The sequence below is a fragment of the Loxodonta africana genome, chromosome 11 (genome assembly GCF_030014295.1).
Source record: "Loxodonta africana isolate mLoxAfr1 chromosome 11, mLoxAfr1.hap2, whole genome shotgun sequence".
In the NCBI taxonomy this organism is placed as follows: domain Eukaryota; kingdom Metazoa; phylum Chordata; class Mammalia; order Proboscidea; family Elephantidae; genus Loxodonta; species Loxodonta africana.
This window is the reverse complement of record NC_087352.1, coordinates 17964118-17987338: the sequence shown is the minus strand read 5'-3', so window position 1 is coordinate 17987338 and position 23221 is coordinate 17964118. Positions and strand designations below refer to the sequence as shown.

The 23221-nt window shown below is 49.0% G+C and overlaps 1 protein-coding gene across 1 annotated transcript in view; it reads right to left on the bottom strand.

Annotated features, from left to right (window-relative positions):
• The window catches only part of MYH14 (myosin heavy chain 14), an 86802-nt gene that overhangs the window by 13110 nt on the left and 50471 nt on the right, over positions 1 to 23221 (bottom strand). Inside the window, 15 exon segments of the mRNA XM_064294057.1 lie at positions 857 to 1069; positions 3084 to 3332; positions 5130 to 5282; positions 5378 to 5482; positions 6379 to 6585; positions 7398 to 7542; positions 9394 to 9606; positions 12495 to 12666; positions 13292 to 13415; positions 15347 to 15484; positions 17980 to 18186; positions 18461 to 18592; positions 21588 to 21696; positions 22789 to 22943; positions 23066 to 23141. Of these exon segments, the coding sequence (XP_064150127.1) occupies positions 857 to 1069; positions 3084 to 3332; positions 5130 to 5282; positions 5378 to 5482; positions 6379 to 6585; positions 7398 to 7542; positions 9394 to 9606; positions 12495 to 12666; positions 13292 to 13415; positions 15347 to 15484; positions 17980 to 18186; positions 18461 to 18592; positions 21588 to 21696; positions 22789 to 22943; positions 23066 to 23141 (2398 nt within the window).

Here is a 23221-nt window from a genome sequence, read left to right as displayed (position 1 = left end):
TCTCAGTCATCCTAAAACATTTTATTAATAATCCCGTGTATTTTAGTTCTATTTTCTGAAGCTGTTGAGAGTCCAATTCAAGTGTTTGTTAGGTCACCCGACTCTCACTCATGGTGGATTATTTCCTCATGGGTTTTGTAATTTTGGATTGTCAACTCACTTCACTGGGGCTTCATCTTCAGGAATCCTGTGTGAAATGGGTTGAAGGCATGTACTTCCAGAGCTGACTGTTGTTGGTTTATGCCAAACTCTATAGGATATTACCAATTCACAACTATTTACTTCTACTTTTTTCTCAGCTTAGGGGTTCCCAGACCTTTCATGGAGGTATAAATTCAAATCCCAAATACTCTATGTGCATGAAAACATGTATCTGATAGAAAATTTTCTTCATGTTCTGTGTACATGTACATGAATGTGTATGTTTGGTGAGCAGTTCTCATGGCCTGTGTTTGTATGAACATATGTGTTTGATGGAAGATTCTCCTCACACTCTATGCACGTGTACATGAACTCCTATGTTTGGTGAGCAGCCCTCCTCGTCATCTGTGTTTGTATGTGAACACATGACTTTGATGGGCGGTAATCTTCATGCTATGTGTGAGAGCACACACGTATGTATACCTCTCTCAACATTCTGTGTGTGCACATGGGTGCCCAAATGTGTGTCTTGGGGAGCAGGAGCCCCCCACTCAGATACTTGTTGTTTTGATTCTGACTCATGTCAACCCCAATGTGTGCAGAGTAGAACTGCTCCAGAGGCATTTGAAGGCTGTGTGACCTTTGAGGTGCCAGTAGGTGGATTCGCACCACCAACTTTTGAGCTAGTATTCGAGCCCTTAACCTTCCCACTCACACTCTTGCCGACGTCATCCTTGCTGCTCAGCAGTGCCTCCATTTCGGCCCGCAGTGCCCGGTTCTGCCGTTCCAGCTCCTCACGTGCCTCCTGTTCCTCCTCCAGGGCCCGTGTCAGTGCCAGGGCCCGAGCCTCACGTTCCCGGCCCTCTGCCTCGACCCGTTCACGTTCCTCCACCACTCGCAGTACAGCTGCCTTCTCCTCTGCCAGGAGCTTCCAAGTTCAGGGAGATGGGGTAGAGGGAAATAGATTAGCTGAAAGGTGTATACAAGGGGATGGGAACAGGGAGCAGCCAGAGACAGAGACAAAGAAACAGAGGCAGGGACACAAGAGGAAGGTAGAGGGATTAAAGTTGTAACCCTGTCCCAAACCAGCTCAACTCCTGATTGGATCAAACTTATGAGTCTCTTACCCTGTTGTTGCTGTCAGATGCCACTGAGTCTATTCCAACTCATGGCAACCCCATGTGATGGATATAACTGCTCCATAGGGTTTTCTTGGCTGTAATATTTACAGAAGCAGATCACCAGGTCTTTCTCCCGTGGAGTCACCGGGTGGATTCAAACCGTCAACCTTTTGGTTGGCAGTTGAGCATTTCACTGTTATGCCACCATGGCTCCTTATACCTCTCACTCTAGATATCTAATAGAGGAAAGGGTGTTTCCTCCTCTTGGGGTGGTGGTGGTGGTAGAAAAAAATTATATATATATTTAATATACTTCAACCTTTACTTTTTTTTTTTTTTTTAGATACAATGACTGGTACCGATAAAAATTACAAGATGTGAAAAAGGAAGAGAACAGGACTCATAATTAAGAGAAAAATCAGTCAATAGAAACAGACCTTAGATGATCTAGATATTGGAATTACGACACAAGGACTTTATGATAAATATGCTTTAGGACAAGACAGATATGAGTGAAGAGACAGGATTATTTCAGGAGAGATTTGAAAACTGTAAATATTATCCCCGTTTTTTAGATGGGTGAACTAAGACTGAGACGGGAAAAGCAGCTTGCCTGAGGTACACAGTGAGTCAGCAGAAGTGAAATGTGTTATTTCATTTAATTCTTGTAAGTACTCTCAGGGGTACTCAGAGAGTGTCCTTATTATATTTTATCATCCAAACCAGGACACTTTTTTTTTTATACTGTTGTTGAAAATATACACAGCAGATACACCAATTCAACAATTTACACATGTATAATTCAATGACACTGATCACATTCTTCCAGTCGTGCATCTATTCCCACCTTCCTTTTCTGAATTATTCCTCCCCCAGTGATATAAATTCACTTTCCCCTAAGCTTTCCTATCTGACCTTTTGAGTTGCTGTTGTCATTTGATCCCATGTAGTTCTTTAAAAGAACACAGTGCTCAAAGCGGACACTCTTTATTAATTAAGCTAAACTGCTATTTGGTTAAAAGAAGACTGCAGGGATATTCCTGGTTTAAAGTTTAAAGATGATCTCAAGGCAATAATTTTGGGGGTTCATCCAGCCTCCCTGGCTTCAGAAAGTCTGAATTCCATGAGAATTTCATTCTGTTCTACATTTTCCCCACTTTTGAATGGGATTCTTCTAGAGCATCTTTTTTTTTTTTTTAATTTCATTAATTTTGTTGTTGTTGCTAAGAATATTCACAGCAAAATATACACCAATTCAACAGTTTCTACATGTACCACTTAGTGACACTGATTACATTCTTTGAGTTGTATAATCATTCTCACCTTTTTTCTGAGTTGTTCTCCCCCATTAATATAAACTCACTGCCCCTAAGGTCCCTATCTAATCTTTCAAGTTGCTGTTGCCAATTTTATTCCATACAGATAGTTCTTAAAAGAGCATGATGCACAAGGCAGACATTCCTGACAAGTTATGCTAAACTACTGTTTGGTTTTAAGAAGATTTCAGGGGATATTTTTGGCTTAAGGTTTAAAGATTATCTCAGGGCAATAATTTCAGCGGTTCATCCATCTTCTGGAGAATCTCTGATCAAAATGTTCAGTCACCAAATCAGGACACTTTTGAGAGTAAAAGGGAATGCTACTAATAATTATGCTGGAACAACAGGCAGAAATCAGGCTGGATGGCTATCCTCTCATTATCCCACTTTACAGAGGATCAGAGGGAAGAAGCATCTTGCATATTACCAACTTCTCACAATGACCATGGGAAGCATAGATTAGCACCCTGATTTCTCAGCTGGGTAAACCAAGGTGCCCTACCTGGTCGAATTTGCGCTGCTTCTTCTCCAGTGTGCTCACGAGCTGCCGTTGTTGCTCTAGATCCATGGTGGCATCGTCCAGTTCCTGTTGCAGCCGGCGGCGGCCCCGATCCAGCCGCTCCACTGCCTCTGTCTTTTCTGCCAGGCGCTGGGTCAGAGCCTCAGCCTCACGGGCTACACGGCGCCGTGCCTCCTCCCCTGCCTCCAGTGCCCCTGCTTCCTCCTCCTGGCGCCGCCGCCACTCTGAGAGCTGGGAGGAGGGAGGAAAGTGTCAGTGGCAGTCATGGTCATGACCAAGGTGTGGGCTGGTGGCGTCCCCATTTCCAAGGTGAGGAGACTGAGGCCTGAAGAGAGAAAGGAATCATTCCACAGGGCCCGTTGCCTCAAAGGCGGGCTGAGGTTATGAGTACTGTGAGTCTTGGCTCCTCTAGGGGGTTAGAGTTACTTCTGCCAGGACCCAGAGATGAATCAGACCCAGACTCTACCTGGGGAATCCCCAGTCTGATGGAGGAGACTGAGAGTCACAGCCAGGGTGATGGAGGCTAAGGTAGAGGAAGTAGGAGAGCCATGGGAGTTCAAAACAGGGGTAGGATTCTGTTTAGAACATTTAGAAGAGGCTTCCTGGAGAAGAGGACATTTGAGATGGGTCTTGAGGTGTGTGTAGGAGTCTGCCAGCTGGAGAGGGGATATTTTCAGGCATGCATTCATCACTCATTCATTCAACAGGCATTTTTTTCAAGGCTTACTGTATTCCAGGCTTTATGCTGGGTGATGGTGGGGACTTAGATCTAACTCTGATAGGGTACCACCTTCAAAGAGCTCTGAGTTTAGTGAGAAGACTCTCGACCACAAAAAGTCCTTGCCCAGGGTGATTGGCGTAGGACAAAAAGAGAACGAAGGGTTGTGGAAGCTCAGGAGGCTTCCAGTGTAGAGGAGGCTGATGTTGATTTTTCTAAGTGAAGTGGAAGAGAGATGAGACATGAATACAGCTGAAGACAAAAGAAGGACTGGAGAATGCATGGCCTCGAATGCCTGGCTGAGGGGTACAGGTTCTGTCCAGGGAGGGGCCTGGGGAACCCTGAGAGAACTGTGAGCAGGGGAGAGGCAGGGCCAGCTCTGGGTGTAGAAAGATCCTTTTGAGTCTGGGGGGGGAGAAACTGGAGGTTGGGAGGCTTGAGAAGAGGCTGCAATGAGGTTCCTCAGCCTCATCTCAGATGAGGCCTGAACCACAGCGGGGGCTGTGGGAACAGAGAGGAGGGGCGACAGGGCTGTGCCAGGGCAGGAGGGCTGTGGGGAGTGACCAGAGGGAGGGGGTGAGAATAGCACTCAGGGGTTTGACCGGATGACTTGGTGGACAATGAGGCTGTTATAAATTGTATTGTGTCTCCCACAAAGTTATACTGAAGTCCTAACCCCCATATCTGTGGACATGACCCTGTTTGAAAATAGTGGTTTTTACGTTTTTTTTTTTTTTTTGGGGTTATGTGAATGAGGTCATAGTGGAGTAGGGTGGGTCCTAAACCTAATCCCTTCTGAGTGGTGTCTTATAAAAAGGGCAGAATAGACACAGAGACCTACAGGGGAAGAAAGATGACAGAGGCAAATGCATCTACAAGACCAGGAATAGCAAGGATTTCCAGCAGCTACTAGAAGCTGAAAGAGACAAAGAAGGACCTTCCCCTAGAGCTAATGCCCTGAATTTAGACTTCTAGTGTTCCCAAAACCAAAACCATTGCTATCAAGTTAACCCATGAGTCACAGAGAACTGAGTTCCAGAGGGTTTTCCTGGCTGTCATCTTTACAGAAGCAGATTGCCAGGCCTTTCTTCCATGGCACCACTGGGTGGGTTCAAACCACCAACCTTCCAGTTAGTAGTTGAGCCTCCTTAACTATGAGGAAATAAATTCCTGTTCTTCAAAACCACTCACTCGTAATTTTTGTTATGGCAGCACTAGCAAACTAAGACACTGTCCCTGAACTGGGGGACCCAGGGAGAGCAGGGTAGGAGATGGTGTCTCCTGTACAGGTGTCCCCCTGGACTGCTCACCTGGGCCTGGGCTGCCTGTAGCTCCCGCCCCGCCCGTTCCCTGGCAGCTGCCTCCTCCTCCAGCTGCTCCCGCAGGCCAGTGGCTTCAGACTCCAGGGCTCGCACCCGGGACCCCAAGGCCAGCTTCGCCCTGGTTTCCTCCTGTAGCAGTTCCTGTAGACAGAGGGAAAACAGATGTCAGTTGGGGTCAGGAGAAGGGTGGGGGCTGGTGTGGGGGGTGGGGGATCAAAGGTCAGGCCTGGGGTCACCTGGGCATCGTGCAGCTGGACCTCGGTGCTGCTCAGCTCCTTGCTCAGCCTGATGGCTCTGGACTCGGCCTCGCTCAGTGCCCCAGATACATTCTCCAGCTCAGCCTGCAGGTGGAGCATTGGGGTGAAGCCCTCCACCGGGGCTTCAACCCAGCCAACCCATCCTCTCTTTCCATCTCAAATCCCCACCACACCCTGCTGGCAGGAATGCACGCTGGAGCAACCGCTATGCTGGCAGCGTCTCAGAATGTTAAATGTTGTTAGCTGCCACAGAGCCGGCCCCTGCCTCATGGCGATCCCATGCACAATGGTCCTCAGCCATCCCTATGATCAGTTGCCGATCAGATTGTTGCGATCCATGGGTTTTCATTGGTTGATTTTTTGGAAGTTAATTATGAGAACTTTCTTTCTAGTCTGTCTTAGTCTGGAAGTCTTGGTGAAACTTGTTCGGCACCATGGTAACACGCAAGCCTCCACTGATGGGTGGTGGAGGTGCAATGAGGTGAACTGGCCAGGAATCGAACCTAGGTCTCCCGCAGGTAAGGCAAGAATTCTACCACTGAAACCCTAATGCCTTAGGTTAAACACAGAGTTATCCTGTTGTTATTGTTAAACGCTGTCAAGTAGATTTTTGATTCATAGTGACCCCATGTGACATAGTAGATCCGCCTCATAGGGTTTCCTAGGCTGTAATCTTTATGGGAGAAGATTACTAGGTCTTTTCTCCCCTGGGGCCGCCCGATAGGTTCAAATTGCGGACTTTTCAGTTAGCAGCTGAGCACTTAACCATTGCCCCACCAGGGCTCCTTAGAGTCACCCTATGACCCAGCAATTCTGCTCCTAGGTATATATCCACGAGAAGTGAAAACGTAAGTATATATAAGAACTTAATCACAAATGTTTTCAGTAGTATTACTCTTACTAGCCAACAAGTGGCCACACAAGTGGCCACGCAGCAGAGACCACCCTCCTCCCCAACCAGCCCTTGCCGCTCCACTCACCTGGGCTCGCTGCAGCTTCTCGGCAGCCTCCACCCGTGCCCGCTCCCCGTCACCGGCCCGGCCCTGGACCTCCTGCAGCTGGGACTCCAGGCGGCGCCTCCGCTGCTCACTCTCCTGCCTTGTGCTCTGCAGGCTGCTCAGCTCTGCCCGTAGCTCGGACACCTCGGCTTCCAGGGACATCCGGGTCTTCTCCCACACACTTTTGCCCTGGTGGGGCAGGGAGATGAGCAAAAGTTTGTAAGTGTCCCCTCACCTATCCACCAGGCCAGGGACCCCAGGGTGCAGCGTGGGCCTCTTTTGGGCTTGTAGAATGCCTTGTCTACTTCCACTGGGCACACGTCTCATAGCACCAGGAGTGTTTGTGTCCTTATCTACCTCCCCCACCAGGACAAGAACCCCTTGTGGGGAGTTATTTCTGGGTCCTGAGATCACATTCCTCTCTCCCCTGCCACCATGCACTCTGGTCCAGCCGCACTGGCCTTCTCGCTGTCCCTTAAACACCCAGGCACCCTCCTACCTCAGGGCCTTTGCACTGGCTGTTCCCTCTGTCTGGCACACACTTCCCTCTGATGCCCACATGGCTCCCCCTTACCTCCCTCAGTTTTTTACTCAGGTGTCACCTTCTCTCAGAGTTCTTTTGTGGTCACTCTATTCAAAATTACAACCCACATCCCCTTAGTGCTCGGACCCACCTTTCCCTGTTCCTTGTTTTCCCACAGAGCTTATCACCCCAACATTGTAATATGTGTGGGTTTATTCTATTTACTCTCTCACTTGCCCACTAGAACGTTAGTGCCACAAGAATAGGGAGTTTTGATTGTTCGGTTCGCTGCCTGTCCCCAGTACCATGCCTGGAACACAGTGCGCATTCAATTAATGCTTGTTGAGTGAAAGATGAAATGACATGAACGCGTGAGGAAAGAATCCCAGAGAGATGGGCTGGCTTAGAACTCGACAGAGGTACCTCCTCCAACCAGTGTCCCACCGGCCCCCTCCCTACGGACCCTGCCCTCACGCACCCTCCGGGCCTGCTCCAGCTGCTCTGCCAGCTCCCCCAGGGCCTGGCCATGGCGCTGCCTCAGCTCCTGCACCGCCACCTCGTGAGTTCTTGTCTCCTCCTCCAGAGCCTTCTTCAACTCTGTCACTTCCTGTTCCCTTTTGGATCTTTTATTTGGGGGAGGAAGAAAACAAAATTTCAGAATTGAGGGAAGGCAGACACTTTGGGGGAGCGCCTGAGAGATGGTTGTGCCTTTTTTTCTTGGTTCACTCCAAGGACGGGGCGCTCACCCCACACTCCCCAACGGATCTGAGTAGTGATGTTGTGGGAGGAGTGTGGCTTTAAGGGTGAACTCCTACGCATCTTTCAAAACCTCTTCCAGGGAAGTCTTCCTGGATACCCCTCCCATAGACTTGATTTAGGGCCCTCTCTCTTCATCCCCAATGCCCTGTTACACCATTACAGCAAACTCTGGTCTGGATTGAGTCTATGCCTGAGGCTACCTTCCTGCCGACCAGGAGCTCCTGAGGGCCACACCATGTCTGACCCATCTCTGCCCCCGGTAAGGCCCAGGCCGAGCCCAGAGCAGAGAAGCCCTGGTGGGGCCATGCTTAAGCGCTTGGCTGCTAACCAAAAGGTTGGCAGTTCAAACCCACCAGCTGCTCTGTAGGAGAAAGATGTGGTAGTCTGCTTTCATAAAGATTTACAGCCTTGGAAATCCTGTGGCGCAGTTCTACCCTGTCCTATAGAGTAGAGTTGATGGCAACAGGTCTGGGTCCAGAGCTGGTGTTCAATAAACAAATGCTGGATGAATGGATGAACAAAATGTGGCCCATCCACACAATGGAATATTACTCAGCCATAAAGAGAAGTGAAATCCTGATGCATGCCACAACACAGATCAACCTTAAAAACATCGTGCCGAGCGAAATAAGTCGGCTGCAAAAGGACAAATATTGCATGATCCCACTTACAGGAAATATCTAGAATTTGGCAAATGCATAGACACCAAAATTTATTAGTGGCTAGTGGTTAAGAGCTACGACTGCCAACCAAAAGGTCAGCAATTGAATCCACCAGCTGCTCCTTGGAAACCCTTTGGGGCAGTTCTACTCTGTCCTACAGGGTTGCTCTGAGTTGGAATGGACTTGACAGCAATAGTTTTTTTTTTTTTTTTTTTAATTTCTTTTATCGGGGTGGGGAGTGGGGAAAAAGCAGGAGTCATTAATTGGGGGGCACCGAATTTGTTTGGGGTGATGGAAAAATTTGGAAACGGATAGTGGTGACGGCTGAGCAATACACTGACTGTAATTAATGTTACTCAATTGTACATGTAAAAAGTGTTGAAATGGTAAATGTTTTGTTATGTATATGTATATATATATATTTTTTTTTTCAAGTGGATCCTAACTCATGGTGACCCTGTGTGTTTCAGAGTAGAACTGCACCCCATAGAGTACCTTTTTTTGTAGTACATATGTAGGTAACAAAACATTTGCCTTTTCAACAACCTTCACGTGTACAGTTAGTTCAGTGACATTAATTGGGTCCGACATGTTGTTCAGCCACCACCGTGAACACTTTCTTGTTATACACATTTCTATCACAATAAAAAAAAGAAATGATTTAAAAAAACAAAAACTAAATTAAGAATGTTCGCCTTTTAAAGAACTATCTATATGGTATCAAAGTGACAAGAGTAACTCGAAAGATTAGATAGGAAGCTTAGGGGGCAGTGAGTTTATGTTAATGGAGGAGGAACAACTCGGAAAAGGAGGGTGAGGATGGTTGTATAACTTGAAGACTGTAGTCAATATCACTGAATTGTACATGTAGAAATTGCTGAATTGGTGTATATTCTGCTGTGTATGTTCACAACAATAACAACATCAGAAAAAAAAAAAAAAACGAAAATAACACAGTTGTTGGATGACTAAACCATGGTGTAAATGGAGACCCTTGTGTTCAAGGCCCTCTGCCACCCCAGCCCTCCTCCTGCCTGGGCAGCCTGGCCTCACCGGAGCTCCTGTTGTGCGTTGGTGGAGTCTAGCGTGTCCTCCAGTTCACTCCGCAGTGCCTCCAATTCCTCACCCAGGTCCCGGCGCTGCTTCTCTGCCTTGGCCCTGGCTGCGCGCTCCGCCTCCAGGTCCTCCTGGGACTCGGCCAGTCCTGCCTGAGCCTCCCGTAGGGATTTCAGCAGCTGGGCTCGCGCCCCACCTTCCTCCACCGCTCTGGGGGTTGACAAGAACATGAAGTTGGTACAGGGGCAGGCAGGGGTGAGGGATGGGACTCCTGGGGAGCTCCAGGGGTAACCAGTCCAGGGTTCAAATCTTGGCTCTGCTCTTGGGCAAGTGACACCACTACTCAGACTCTCGTTTTTCTCAGCTGTAAAATGGGAATGGCACCAACAATAACCCCAGCTGACACTTCCTGGGTTCCTGCCACATGCAAGCCCTCTACCTCTATCGGCTCACTTAATCCTTATACCAAATGAGGAAACTGAGGCATCAAACCAAAAAAACCAAACCCGTCTGTTGTTGAGTCAGTTCTGACTCATATTAACCCTATAGGACAGAGTAGAGCTGTCCCATAGGGTTTCTAAGGCTATAAATCTTTAGGGAAGCAGACTGCCACATCTTTCTCCTGTGGAGCAGCTCGTGGGTTTGAACTGCTGACTTTTCAGTTAGCAGCTGAGAGCTTAACCACTGCACCACCAAGGCTCCAACTCAGGCACAGAGAGGGGAAATCACTTGCCCAGGTTGCATGGCCAAGGAGTGGCAGAGCTGACCCCAGAGTCCCTGCTGGTGACCACTATGGGACCCAGTCTCTCGTCCTTCTGTGCAGGGTCACTGCAAAAAGAAGCTCAATCAAAGGGTGGTATTGACTGGAGGTTAAATCACCCCAGGAGCCATGCAGACCTGGGTTTGTATCCCATACTCTGCTGCTTATGGTGTGACCCTGGAAAGTGACTTTGCCTCTTTCAAAGTCAGGTTCCTGGTCTGTGAAGAGGAGATGAATACCTCACTTCACAGAGTGACTGTGCGGATGGTAATAAAAATAATAACAAGAGCACAAAAGGCCATGTATCTTATAATCCCATTTATATGAAATGCCCAGATTAGATAAATTCACAGAGACAGAAAGTAGATTAGTGGTTGCCTAGAGGATGGGGAGGTCCTGGGGTGGCGTGTACAATTTGTGCTCAGCTATTAACCCAAAAGTTGGCAGTTCGAACCCACACAGGAGCACTGCGGAGAAAAGGCCTGGTGATCCGCTGCTGTAAAGATTATAGCCAAGAAAACCCTATGGAGCACAGTTCTATTCTGTAACACATGGAGTCACTGTGAGTCAAAACGGACTCAACAGCATTGGAGGGGATGGGAGGGGAGTGGAGAATGACTGCTAATGGGTATGAGGTTTTATTTTGGGGGGATGAAAATATTTTAAAACTACACAATGGTGATGGTTGCACAACACTGTGAATGTACTAAATGACACTGAACCGTTCAATTTAAAATGGTTAATTTTATCTCAATTAAAAAAAAAAAAAAACAAGAACAATAATGTAAAGTGGTAATGAAAACACCCTGCATTTATTGTGGGCTTAGGGTGTGCCAAGCATTTTTTTTTTAAATAATTTTTATTGTGCTTTAAGTGAAAGTTTACAAATCAAGTCAGTCTCTCACACAAAAACCCATATATACCTTGCTACACACTCCCAATTACTCTCCCCCCAATGAGACAGTCTGCTCTCTCCCTCCACTCTCTCTTTTCGTGTCCTTTTCGCCAGCTTCTAATCCCCTCCACCCTCTCAGCTCCCCTCCAGGCAGGAGATGCCAACATAGTCTCAAGTGTCCACCTGATCCAAGAAGCTCACTCTTCACCAATATCCCTCTCCAACCCATTGTCCAGTCCAATCCATGTCTGAAGAGTTGTGTGCCAAGCATTTTATGAGCACTTTCTTATTCAATCCTCACACTAACCCAAGGGGCAACTTTTAAATTCACTCCCATTTTATAGTTAAGGAAACTGAGGCTAGAGAAGTTACATCAGTTGGGTAAGGTCACACAGCCAGGAAGGGGAGAAGACAGGATTCGAACCCCGAAGCCAAGCTCAAGGGTGCATGTTCTTAACATTGTGTGCACACATACACACGTTCCATGACTTCCAAGACGTGTATCTTTCCCTATTTTAACTTCTCTGAAATTGATTTATTATCACTGACATCTAAGATGGGTTGAAGCACAGTGCATAAAAAGCTTGTGAAATACTGAACGCCACACCTGGCACACAGTACCAGTCCTGTTGCCACAGAGTCGACTCCAACTAACGGTGACCTCGCGTGTGTCAGAGTAGACCTGTGCTCCATAGGGCTTTCAGTGGCTGATTTTTTTGGAAGTGGCTCACTAGGCCTTTCTCCTGAGGTGCCTTGGGTGGACTTGAACCTCCAGCCTTTCTGTTAGCAGTTGAGTTCATTAACCACCCAGTCTCCTCTGGCACACAGCAGGTGCCCAGTGATGGTGAATTACTGTCATTATAATTATTCCTAACATAGCCAGGCCACTTGTCAACTCACAGCTGCTATTGGGCTCTTTAGAGGGGGGAGGCTGAGCAGGGAGAATAGGAGAAAGAGTACTTTCTTGCCCCTCTTATGCGCTGGGCACTGTGCAAACTATTGCACACACAGGACCTTGCTGCACTTTTCCATCAGCCTGGTAGGCTCAGAATGTTTGTTATCTGCATTTGACAGAAGGGGACACTGAGGCTCAGAGGAGGCGTGGCTTAGCCAAAGTCAGGCTGGTGAGCAGCTGGGGTTTGTGCCCAGGAGGGTGTGACTGGGGCACCCCCAACAGCAGCAGGCCGTGTGCCCGCACTGCTCACCTTACTGAGCCGTGCACCCCCCAGGCCGTGCACCCATACTACTCACCCTGGGCAGGCTGTGTGCCTGCACTGTTTGCTGCAGGGGTTGTGCACCCATACTGTTAATCCCGGCAAGCTGTGCACCCATACTGCTCGCCTCACTAGGCCATGCACCTGCCAGACCGTGCACCCGCACTGCTCGCCCTGGCAGGCTGTGTACCTGTCCTGCTTGCCTCGCCAGGCCCACTCCCTCCTGCACCTGGCCAGGGCTGCCTGCAGCTCCTCCTCCTTGCGGTCCAGCTGGACCCGCAGCTCCTCTGCCCGCTGCTTATGCTCCACCATCTGCTCCTGCAGCTCCGAGCTCTCGCCGTCCATCCGCCGCTTCAGCTTCTCCAGTTCCTGGCGGCCCTTCTCCTCCTTCCGTAGGCGGTCTGCAGCAGGGAATGGAGGCCACACATGAAGGCTCCAGACCCACACACTCAATAGCTTCTGTGAAGACCCCAGGACTCACCATGGATAAGGCGGAGCTCGGCAAGTTCTACAAAACCTGCTTCCCCTCCTGGCTTCCCCATCTCTGGAACAGCCCCACCGTTGCCTTAAACCCTGGGCCAGCCCCCAGGTACTGTCTTCTCCCCTCACCCCAACCACCCCCATGCTGACTGCTGCCTGACTCTCTCTGCCCCATCTTTTCCTCTCTGTCAGCTCTGCCTCCTCCCCAGCCTCCTCCTTGCTCCCCTTCCCTGTTTCATTCTGATTCTGCATCAACAGCAAAGGACAGAGAAAAAAAAATGTATCTGAAACAGAGTTAGCAGAAAGCGACAGTCAGAGAGAAAGAGGGCTAGAGAAACACAAGACACCAAAGGAAAGAGAACTGGATTTAGAGACAGAAGGCACCTAAAGGCTGAAAGGACACACAATCCACCCCAAGCTTTCCTTCCTGTCCCCAATTAACAGGCAGGGCCACTGAGGCCCCATGGCACATGAGGCCTGCCCGAGGTTCCCCACCAGAATGTGCACAGATCCCCACAGGTCCCCCCCAGGCAGGTGTGTACTCACCTTCCATGTCTGCAATCGTGGCCTCGTATTTGAGCCGTAGTTTATTGAGGCTCTTCACCTTCTCCTCCTCTTCAGTCGCCTGGGATGAGAACTCAGCCAGACGTTCCTCCAGCAGCTTCCGTTCCTGTGAGGTGGCAGAAAAGTGAGGGCCAGGGGCTGGGTCAGGAGCTTTTATTTGCCACTGATCCTTCGCAGATTCCCTGCTCATCTTCTTTGCCCATTTTCCTTCTGGCTATTTAGCTTTTGCTTATTGATTTCTAGGAGCTCTTTCTATAGAGTGGACACCAATTCTTTACCATTAGGCTTGTTACCACCACACAGACACACAACATAGAAAAGGACTCAGAAAACAGAAAGAAAGCAACACAAAGTCAAGTTCCTAAGATCCACTAGATTCCAACTGCCTCAGGGCCTTTGCACATACTGAAAGCTTTCCTGGGAAAACTCTCTACTACCCTCTTCACCAGGCTAATGTCTCCTGCCTCACCTCATCCCATTCTCTCTCTGGCATTCCCTACTCAGCCATCTTGGCCTTCTTTCAGTTCCCCCCCCAATTCTCCTGCTCTCCTGTTCCTGGCTGTTGCACCAAAGGAATATTCTAGAAAACTCCTATGTTTCCTTGAGCTCTCGACTCAGGCATCACTGCCTTAAAGTAGCCTTTCCTGACCACCCCGAAACAGGTCAGGGATCCCTTCCCATATTTCCCTGTTCTTTTCTGATACAGTTTACAGTTAAGTCACAATACATAATCATAGTTATTTCCTGTGGTGACTTGTTTAGAATCTCTTTCCCCCACTCCACTTTGATGGCATAAACACTTTTCTAGTTAGTTCAGTGCCATAATCCCATTGTCTAGTCCAGTCCTCTCTACAGGGGATTAAAGATGCTGGTGAATACTTTGCTGCGCCCCCATCCAAAGACTAATTCTCCACTCACTGAACCTGTGCTAGGTCTGTGACTGCTTCAAAATCAGTGGCCGACCCATTGGTGAATGTCTAAAAGTAAAGAAAAATCTGATCAAAGAATCCTATAGAAGAGTCCTGACCAAAAGGAGATAAAATGTGGAATAGAATTTCATATTCTCAGGGAATTCAGACTTTCCAGAGCCATGGAGGCTGGACAAACCCCCAAAACTACTGCCTTGAGATAATCTTGAAACCTTACACCTTAAGCCAAAAATCTCCCCTGAAGTCTTCTTAAAACCAAACAAAAAAAAAACAATAGTTTAGCTTAATTACTAAAGAATACCCTCCTGGAGCATTGTGTTCTTTTAAAGAACTATCTATATGGGATCAAGTTGACAACAGCAACTGGGAAGATCAGAGAGAAAACTTTGGGGCCGTGAGTTTATGTCAGTGGAGGAGGAACGATTCAGAAAAGGAGGGTGAGAATGGTTGTACAACTTGAAGGATATAACCCATGTCACTGAATTATACACGTAGAAATAATTGGTATATGCTGTGCTGTGTATATTCTCAACAACAACAAAAATCTGCAAACCACAGCCTGCAACAACATAAATGTCCATCTGCTACAGAATGGATAAACAAAATGTGGTTTATCCGGACAATGGAGCATCACTTAGCCATAAAGAGGAATGAAGTACTGATATATGCTACGAAACAGATGAACCTCAAAAACATGTTGAGTGAAAGAAGCCAGTCACAAAAGACTACATATATGATCCCACTTATATGAAATGTCCCGGACAGGGAGATCTATAAATTCAGAAAGCGATTAGTAGTTTCTAGGAGTGGGGGAGGAGGAACCTAGGGAGACAGATAGATGATAGCCAAAGAGTACATGATTTCTTTTTGAGGTGATGGAAATGTTCTACAACAGACTATGGTGATGGTTGCACACATCTGTGAATATACTAAAAACCACTGAATTGCACACTTTAAACAGGTGAACTGTATGGTATGTGAACCATATCTAAATAAGGCAGTTAGGAAAAAGGCCAACAGCCTGGACACTAAATCTAGAGCACCCTAATACACCCACACACCCACCAAAGCACCGACTACCCTGCCTGGTAGCCCACAACCCACCGACCTTGCCGAGCTTGGCATTCTGATCTTCCAAGTGCAGCAGGTCCTCCTGGAACTTCTTCAGCTTTGCCTCTGTTGTCACCTTCTCCAGCTGCAGCTTCTGCCGTGCTCCCTCCTCAGCCTCCAGGTGGGTCTCCAGCTCCTGGAATGGGGAAGAGGCAGGGGTGAGGACCCAGAAGCTGGGAGCCAGAGGGACTGTGTGGTGGGGAGGTGGGACTGCGGGCTGGGGTGTCTGCACTTTACAGAGAAGAAAACTGAGGCTCAGTGAGGTGACATAACCTGTTTATAACTGCTTCAGGGAGGAGAAGAGATTCCCACCCAGGACTGGATTTTCCTCTCCAGACTTCAGTCTGGGTTGGCTGCACTCGTGGGACAAACAGGTTCTCTCTCAGGCCTGGGCATGGGGTTGGGGGAGAAGATCTCAACAGGAGACTTCCTGATCTTTACACACTGTTCCTTCTACCTTGGATAACTTTCTCTTCCTTTGCTGTCTGACAAAACTCCTATGCTTCCTACAATGCCCCAACATTCACCTCCTTTAGGAAGCCCTCCAGCCCCTCAAGCAGAGAAAGTCCTTCCCACCCCTGGGATCCTGCACTGTGTCTGGGCTTCCTCCATTAAGGCACATACCACTGAGGACCCTGAATTTCTCTCCCACCAGACTGAGAACCCTGGAAGGCAGACCGACCTCCTTCTAGGTGATCTTGTATTCTTGGTTTCACCAGCATATGGTCTGGCTCCGGGGAAAGGGGGATATGGGAGACATTTTAAAATGTTTGTTTGGCAAACATTTGACAATATGATTTTCTTTTTGGGAATGCCTCCTCCAGGAGGTAGCTTTGGTGGGGTTGGCCCTATGCCCTGCCTCCAGTGTGGGCATGACTCAGGCTTGGCCAATCGGACAAGGCGAGGGTCTGAGATAGGCCTATCATTCGCCGTCTATCCCTTCCACTAAACATAAGCTCTACTGGGGCTGGGCTTTGCTGGTTTTATAGGCTGCTGTGTCCCCAGTGCCTAGAACACCGCCTGGCACCTGGTAGAGGCTCAGTGAACATTTGTGAGATTTGAAGCCCAGAATATGGAACCCGGAGTGCCTGGGTTCAAATCCTGGCTCTGCCACTTACTAGCTGGGTGACTGTGGGCAAGTCAGTTCACCTCTCTGTGCCTCAGTTTCCTTTTTTGAAAAATGGAGATGATAGCAGTATATCTACCCCACATAGTTGTTGGAAGGATTCCATGAGTGTATACATGCTCAGTGCTTAAAACAGTGCCTGGCACACACAGAAGACATTAGATGAAAGTTATCTGCTATTACTATTGTTATTACTAAAGTTATCTACTATTATTGTTATTATTACTGATTATTATTATCATTATATTATTATTAGTTATCTACTATTATTAACGTTATCTTCTCTTATTATTACCAAAGCTGTGTTATTATTAATCTATTATTTTTAAAGTTATCTAGTATTATTATTTATTGCAACCCCACATGTTACAGAGTAGAACTGCTCCATAGGGTTTTCTTGACTGTAATTTTTATGGAAGCAGATTGTCAGGTCTTTCTCCTGTGGTGCTGCTGGGTGGGTTCGAACAGCCAACCTTTAGGTTAGTAGTCAAGTGCAGTTTATGCCACTGTGAGTCGTAATCGACTCAACGGCAACAATTTTTACTATTATTATTAGGTTGTGTTACTATTATTAAAGTTACCTGTTATCGTTATTATTAAACTTATGTTATTGTTGTTACCATAATGAAAGTTATCTGTTATTATTAAAGTTATCTACTGTAATTAATGGAAACCCTGCTGGTGTAGTGGTTAAGTGCTACAGCTGCTAACCAAAGGGTGGGCAGTTTGAATCCACCAGGTGCTCCTTGGAAACTCTATGGGGCGGCTCTACTCTGTCCTATAGGGTCGCTATGAGTCCGAATCGACTTGACGGCACTGGGTTTGATTTTTTGGTTTTTATTGTAATTAATATTACTTTTTTTTTTTTTTTTTGGTTCAATGATTAACCAATGAGTTTTCAAGAAATTCCTGAAATGAACAATAAATTGCAACTTTTCCTGGGCAAGAATTTTCTAAGATTAGGAGAGTTATACTGATGAAGACCATGGAACAGTAAAGTCATGTTTACGTAGACATGTTAAAGTCATGTAATGGAAATAATCGCATCACCGAGGAGTTGTTTGGAGGGTGAATGAATAAATGAATTTATCCAAGCCCAGCCAGAGAGTCGGCCCCAGAACTCTGTTTGGGACTTTTGATACAAACACCCTCTCCAGTGGGGGAGTCAAGCTGGTAAGACACAAGCTCAGAGCAGTTGCTTGGGGGATAGGGAACCACGGGAAGGCAGACTGCCTGGGAATGTAGCAGTATGGAGGCAAATGGAGGTGGGAGATGGAGATGGCAGTAGAGTGCTGAGGACACCACTTGAACACCTTGATCCAACCATGCCTGAAGCTTGCCCATTCAGGACTTTCCCATTATCTGAACACAAAAACTATTCCTTGGGCTGGTTTCTGCAAATTCATAACTAAATGGGACCTGGCTGTGCAGAAGTGAAGGTGGGTGAGGACACAGAGGGGGTAAAGGGTGGGGGAGGATGCCTGGTGGGCAGAGGTAGGGCAGACCTGTATGTGCTGCTGCAGCCTCTTCTTCTCCGTCTGGAGCTGGCGGCTACACTCCTCCTCCTCCCCCACGCGGGTCTCCAGCTCGGTCACCACCAGTTCCAGCTCCTGCTTGCGGGCCGCCAGCCGCCCCCGCATCTCCTCAGCCTCACTGCAGAGCTCCGCCTCTGCCCGCAGCTGCTCCGCCAGGCGGGTGCGCTCCTCCTCCAGCTGGGGACAAGGATCGGGGGTCAGAGGGCAGTGCTCGCAGGATGGCCCTCAACTGCAGCACCAGGTCTCTCCTGTCCCTTCAGGCCTCTGGGGCGGGGAGGTGGGAGATGCAGCCCTGCCCGCTACCCAGATTCTGTGCACCTTGGCTCCGCCCCCACCCTCTCGCTCCTTCCCCCAAAGCCTCAGCACATTCGGGCTCAGCCTGTAGCCCCTCCCCACTCACACATTGGCTCCACCCAGGCCACACCCCCAGAAGCACGGCCCGGCCCCTCACCTGCGCCAACCGGTCCTGGAGCTCGCCCACCTGGCGGGCGCTCTGCTGCTGCAGCTCCTGCACTTTCTGCAGCTCTTGGGCCCGCGCCTGCAGCACCTCGTCCTGCCGGGTCACCTGCAGCAGCGGCTTCACCTAGGGGGAGAGGAGGGGTTTTGAATGGCCGGGGTTCTCCCGCTAACCTCCACTGGCCAAGGTGAATGGCTGCCTAGCGCAAGGGCTAAGAACTCACACCTGGGGTGGGGCCTGAGTGCCAGGGTTCAAATCCCAACTCCTCCACCTACTGGCTTCATGGCCTTGGGCAAGCACATTAATGTTCTCATCTGTAAAATGGGGGTGATCTCAGACCTCACCAAGTGTTCACTAAACGAAACTTCCACATGCAAGGGACACCGGCCGCTGCTATTCTTAGATGGAAGTCTGTAGTAAGAGAGGCATTTTACATTGTGGGGTTCAGGCTGGGCTAACAGGCGCACACACACAATGTTGTGGATTGAATTGAGTCCTCCCGAAATATGTGATGTAAATCCTAACCTCTATTCCTGTGGAAAGGAGCCCTGGTGACGCAATGATTAATCACTTGTGTGCTACCTGAAAGGTCTGTGGTTTGAACCCACCAGCCGCTCCATGGAAGAAAGACCTGGCAGTCTGCTCCTGTAATGATTACAGCCTAAAAAACCCTATGCGGCAGTTCTACTCTGTCACATGGGGTCGCTATGATTTAGAATCGACTTGACAGTACCTAATAATAACAGTAAGTATGTGTGGCTTTGCCACAGTCTCTTATCATGACTACCCCACTCTGCTGTTATAGTGTGAAAGCAAACACAGATAATACATAAACAAATGGATGTTTACGGAAACAGGCGGCCACCTGAGGTGTGCAATTTGCTCACCCCTAAACTGTGGGCTCCATGAGGGACACAGCTTTATCTGTTTTTATTCACCATTTTATCGCCAGCCACTATAGCAATGCCTGGCACTCAGTTGTTGTTGCTGCTGGGTGCCATCCGGTTGATTCTGACCCGCAGCGAACCCATGTGACAGGGTAGAACAGCTTCATGGGGTTTTCTAGGCTGTAATCTTTATGGGGGAAGATTGCCAGGTCTTTCTTCTGAGGAGCAGCTGGGTGGATTCTCACTGCCAATATTTCAGTTAGCAGCCAAGCGCTTAACCACTGCATCACCAGGGCCTCTTTGGCACATACTAGGTGTTCAATGGAGCCCTAGTGGTGCAGTGGTTAAGAGTTCAGGCTGCTAACCAAAAGGTCGGCAGTTTGAATCCACCAGGTGCTTCTTGGAAACCATATGGGGAAGTTCTACTCTGTCCTATAGGGTTGCTATGAGTCAGAATCGACTCAACGGCAATGGGTTTGGTTTTTGGTTTAGGTGTTCAATAAACACTGGCTGAGGGAACACAAGCTGACCTATCAAATACTGTTATGGATTGAATTGTGTCCCCCTAAAATACGTGTTGTAAATCCTAACCTGCATACCTGTGGTTATAATCCCATTTGGAAATGGGCTCTCTTTGTTATGTTAATGAGACACGGTTAGTGTAGGGTGTGTCTTAAATCAATCTCCTTTGAGATGTAAGAGATTCACCTACCAAGAGCAATCAATCAAGAAGCAGAGATGGGGGAAAACAGATGCCGTGCCACATGAAGATCACCAAGGAGCCAAAGAACAGACACTGAAGAGACAAGGACCTTCCCCCAGAGCCAAAAGAGAAAGCCTTCCCCTAGAGCCAGCACCCTGAATTCAGGCTTCTAGCCTCCTAAACTGTGAGGAACTAAATTTCTGCTTGTTAAAGCCACCCACTTGTGGTATTTCTGTTATAGCAGCACTGGATAACTAAGACAGATACTGTACTGGAAATTACACTGAACAGTTGTGTTTTTGCCTCTATGCCTTCTCCCCTTCTCCCTCTCCAATACCCCATGGGATATCGGAGACTTCAGAGATGGTCACATGACTCCAGCTGGACCAATGGGAGTGAGAGCTGGGGCTCTGGCTGGACTTCTAAAGGAAGATCAAGCTGGCCAAGCTGCTTGTGGGGGACAGAGGACGAGTCTTGATTTGCTAGTGGCCCCTGTCTGGAAGAGTCTGCCAGTGACCATCGTGGAGGAAAGCCAAATGGAAGATGCAGAAAGTCTGATCACTGACTCACTGTGTGGGCCACTGTGCAGTAAAGGGTTAATTCAGCCGGCCTGGGTTGTCCATACCCCCACACAGAAAGGACTGGCCCTTGTCTGGCTCTGGGGAGCTGACCTCTAAGCACTTGAAATATTCTGACTGATAAAAGTGTCACTGTTTACCTGGGGTATTGGGCCACTTACTACTAACCAAAAGGTTGGTTGTTCCAGGCCACATAGAGGTACCTTGGAAGAAAGGCTTGGAGATCTACTTCTAAAAAATCAGCCATTGAAAACCCTATAGAGCACAGTTCCACTGTGACACACATGCAGTTGCCATGAGCGAGAAATGACTTGACAGCAACTGTTTTTTGTTTTGGGGCCATGCTAGATGGCCTACCCCAACAACGTAATTTACGGTGGGGGCCTTGGGCCACAGGATACCAGTTTGACCTCTGGAGGAGCTACAGGTTTGCGATGTCTATATGACTGACCCCCCAGTAAACACTCTGGTCACCAAGGCTTAGGTGAGCTTCCGCAGTTGGCAATCCTCCAAACATGTTGTCTCCACTGGGAGAGGACAACTGGAAGCTTGCACCTCTTCTCTCCTGGACTCTCACTGTGCACCTTCTACCCTTTGATTTTAATATGCATCTTTTGCTGTAATAAACCAGCTTTTCTGAGTTCTGTGAATCCCTCTAGCAAGTCACTGAACCTAAGGGTGGTTTTGGGGACCAGCCCTGGATCCAGCTGCACCTGAAGCTGTCCTGTATCTTTTATCCACGTTGCTTCAATTCAGGTTTTCTGTCATTTGTTGCCTAAATGATGCTGGCTAACAAAGTTTGGGCTGATTGGCCCCATTTTTTCAAATCCACCTTTGGGCCCCATTTTACAGATGTAGGAAACTGACACAGAGGAAGTCACTTGCCCAAGCAGGCCTGGCTCCCAAGGCCCTGTCCCCTCACTGCCTGAGCCAGCTCCCCCGGCTGCCCCTACCTTGGTGAAGAGCCGCCACCATTGCCAGTGTCTCAGCTTCAGGTAGGCTGCGCAGTTCCGCTGCATCACCCTCAGGGCACTCTGCTGCTGCTGCCGCTTCTGGAAGGCTCTGGGTGGGGAGACAATATTAGCTAGGGAGTCGTGCTCCCTTCACCTAGTCAACCACTAATAAGTGCCTACTGTGCGTAGACACCATTGTATCATTGAGAGATCTTATGCACAGCCTGTCAGTCCCTAGCTCTGTCTTTCAACTCTCCCTGCCTTGTCCCCTCCTCTCCATCCTCACGGCCCCAGCCCGGCTCAGGCCACTCCTTTCCCACTTGGACCGTCACCCAGGCTCCTCCCCAGCCTCCAGTCTCTCCCCTCTAGCCCTCCCCACACCACCTCAGAGGTGTGGATCCCATCTCTCCTCTGCTCACAGCCCTCCTGTGATTCCCCGGGCCCCCCAGCAGAGGCCCAGCCCCTCCGACTGGCAATGGGGCACCCTTTTCCACCACTTTCTTTATTCTCTCCAGCCAAGTCCAAGGGGGAAGGAGATGCTACCACAAACTTCCTGTGTTCCTGAAACACACCAGGCTCTCACATTATCTCTCTCTCCTGCCTAGAACACCTCTCCCATTCCCCTTTGTCTCTCTGGTCTTCCAGTGGGACCTGGGGGAGCCCTGGTCTGCAGGAAGGGCTCCTGACTATGCTTCTCTGACCCCCATTAAGGCACATCTCACCCCAATTATGACTGTTTGCACCCATGTATGTCTCCCCTCTAGACTAGGAACTTCTTGAAGGATTAGCTAGGTAGGTGCACTGACTCATCCTAGTTTGCCCAGAACTTTCCCCATTTTAGCACTTAAGTCTGTATTATGGGAAACCAGTCAGTCCCAGCAAATGAGGATGGCTGCCGCCCATCTCATGCCTGGCTCTAGCCCTTCTCTGTGTACCCGGCATTGTCCAGCATCAGGCCTGGCCCACAGGGGCCCTCAGATCCAAGAAACCTGGGCATTGGTGACTCCACCAGCTTGTTTTCCAACCCTTCCACCATCTCAGAGGCCCTGACACCTGGGGCCATCTGGTCAACTCCTCCCTGCCCCAGCCTCTGGGGCCATCTAGTCAACCTCTCCCTGCTCCAGCCTCTGGGACCAACTGGTCAACTCATCCCTGGCCCGGCCTCAGCTGGTAGGATTCTGGGAGTGAGCACAGGCCCCACCTGCGGGCCAGGTATCCCCGGGCAGCTGCCTGGAAGGACACAATGATGTCTGTGACCTTCAGGTCCCGCTCCTCTTCCAGCTGGGCCAGGACCCCAGCCCGGAAGAAGATCTTGCTCTGCCCCACACGGTAGAGGTTGGGGTCCAGTTCCAGGGCCTGGATCTGTGAGGGTGTGGAGGGGCGATGAGAAGGGAGGGATGATGGAGGCAGGGCCCAAACCCTCTCCACCATCCCCTGGGCCCCTGCCCTGCCTGTACCCACCCCAGGCTCGACCCCACGCTCACCATCTTCTCACAGGCCTGCTTCCCATCCATAAAGCCCTTGGGGATGGCATTGGGTGTCAGGATCTCATACCTGGGTGGGTGGGGAAGGGTGTGGACAGAGAGTTACAACAGTCACTGAGCACCTGCCACAGCTGGACACTGGGCTCCGAG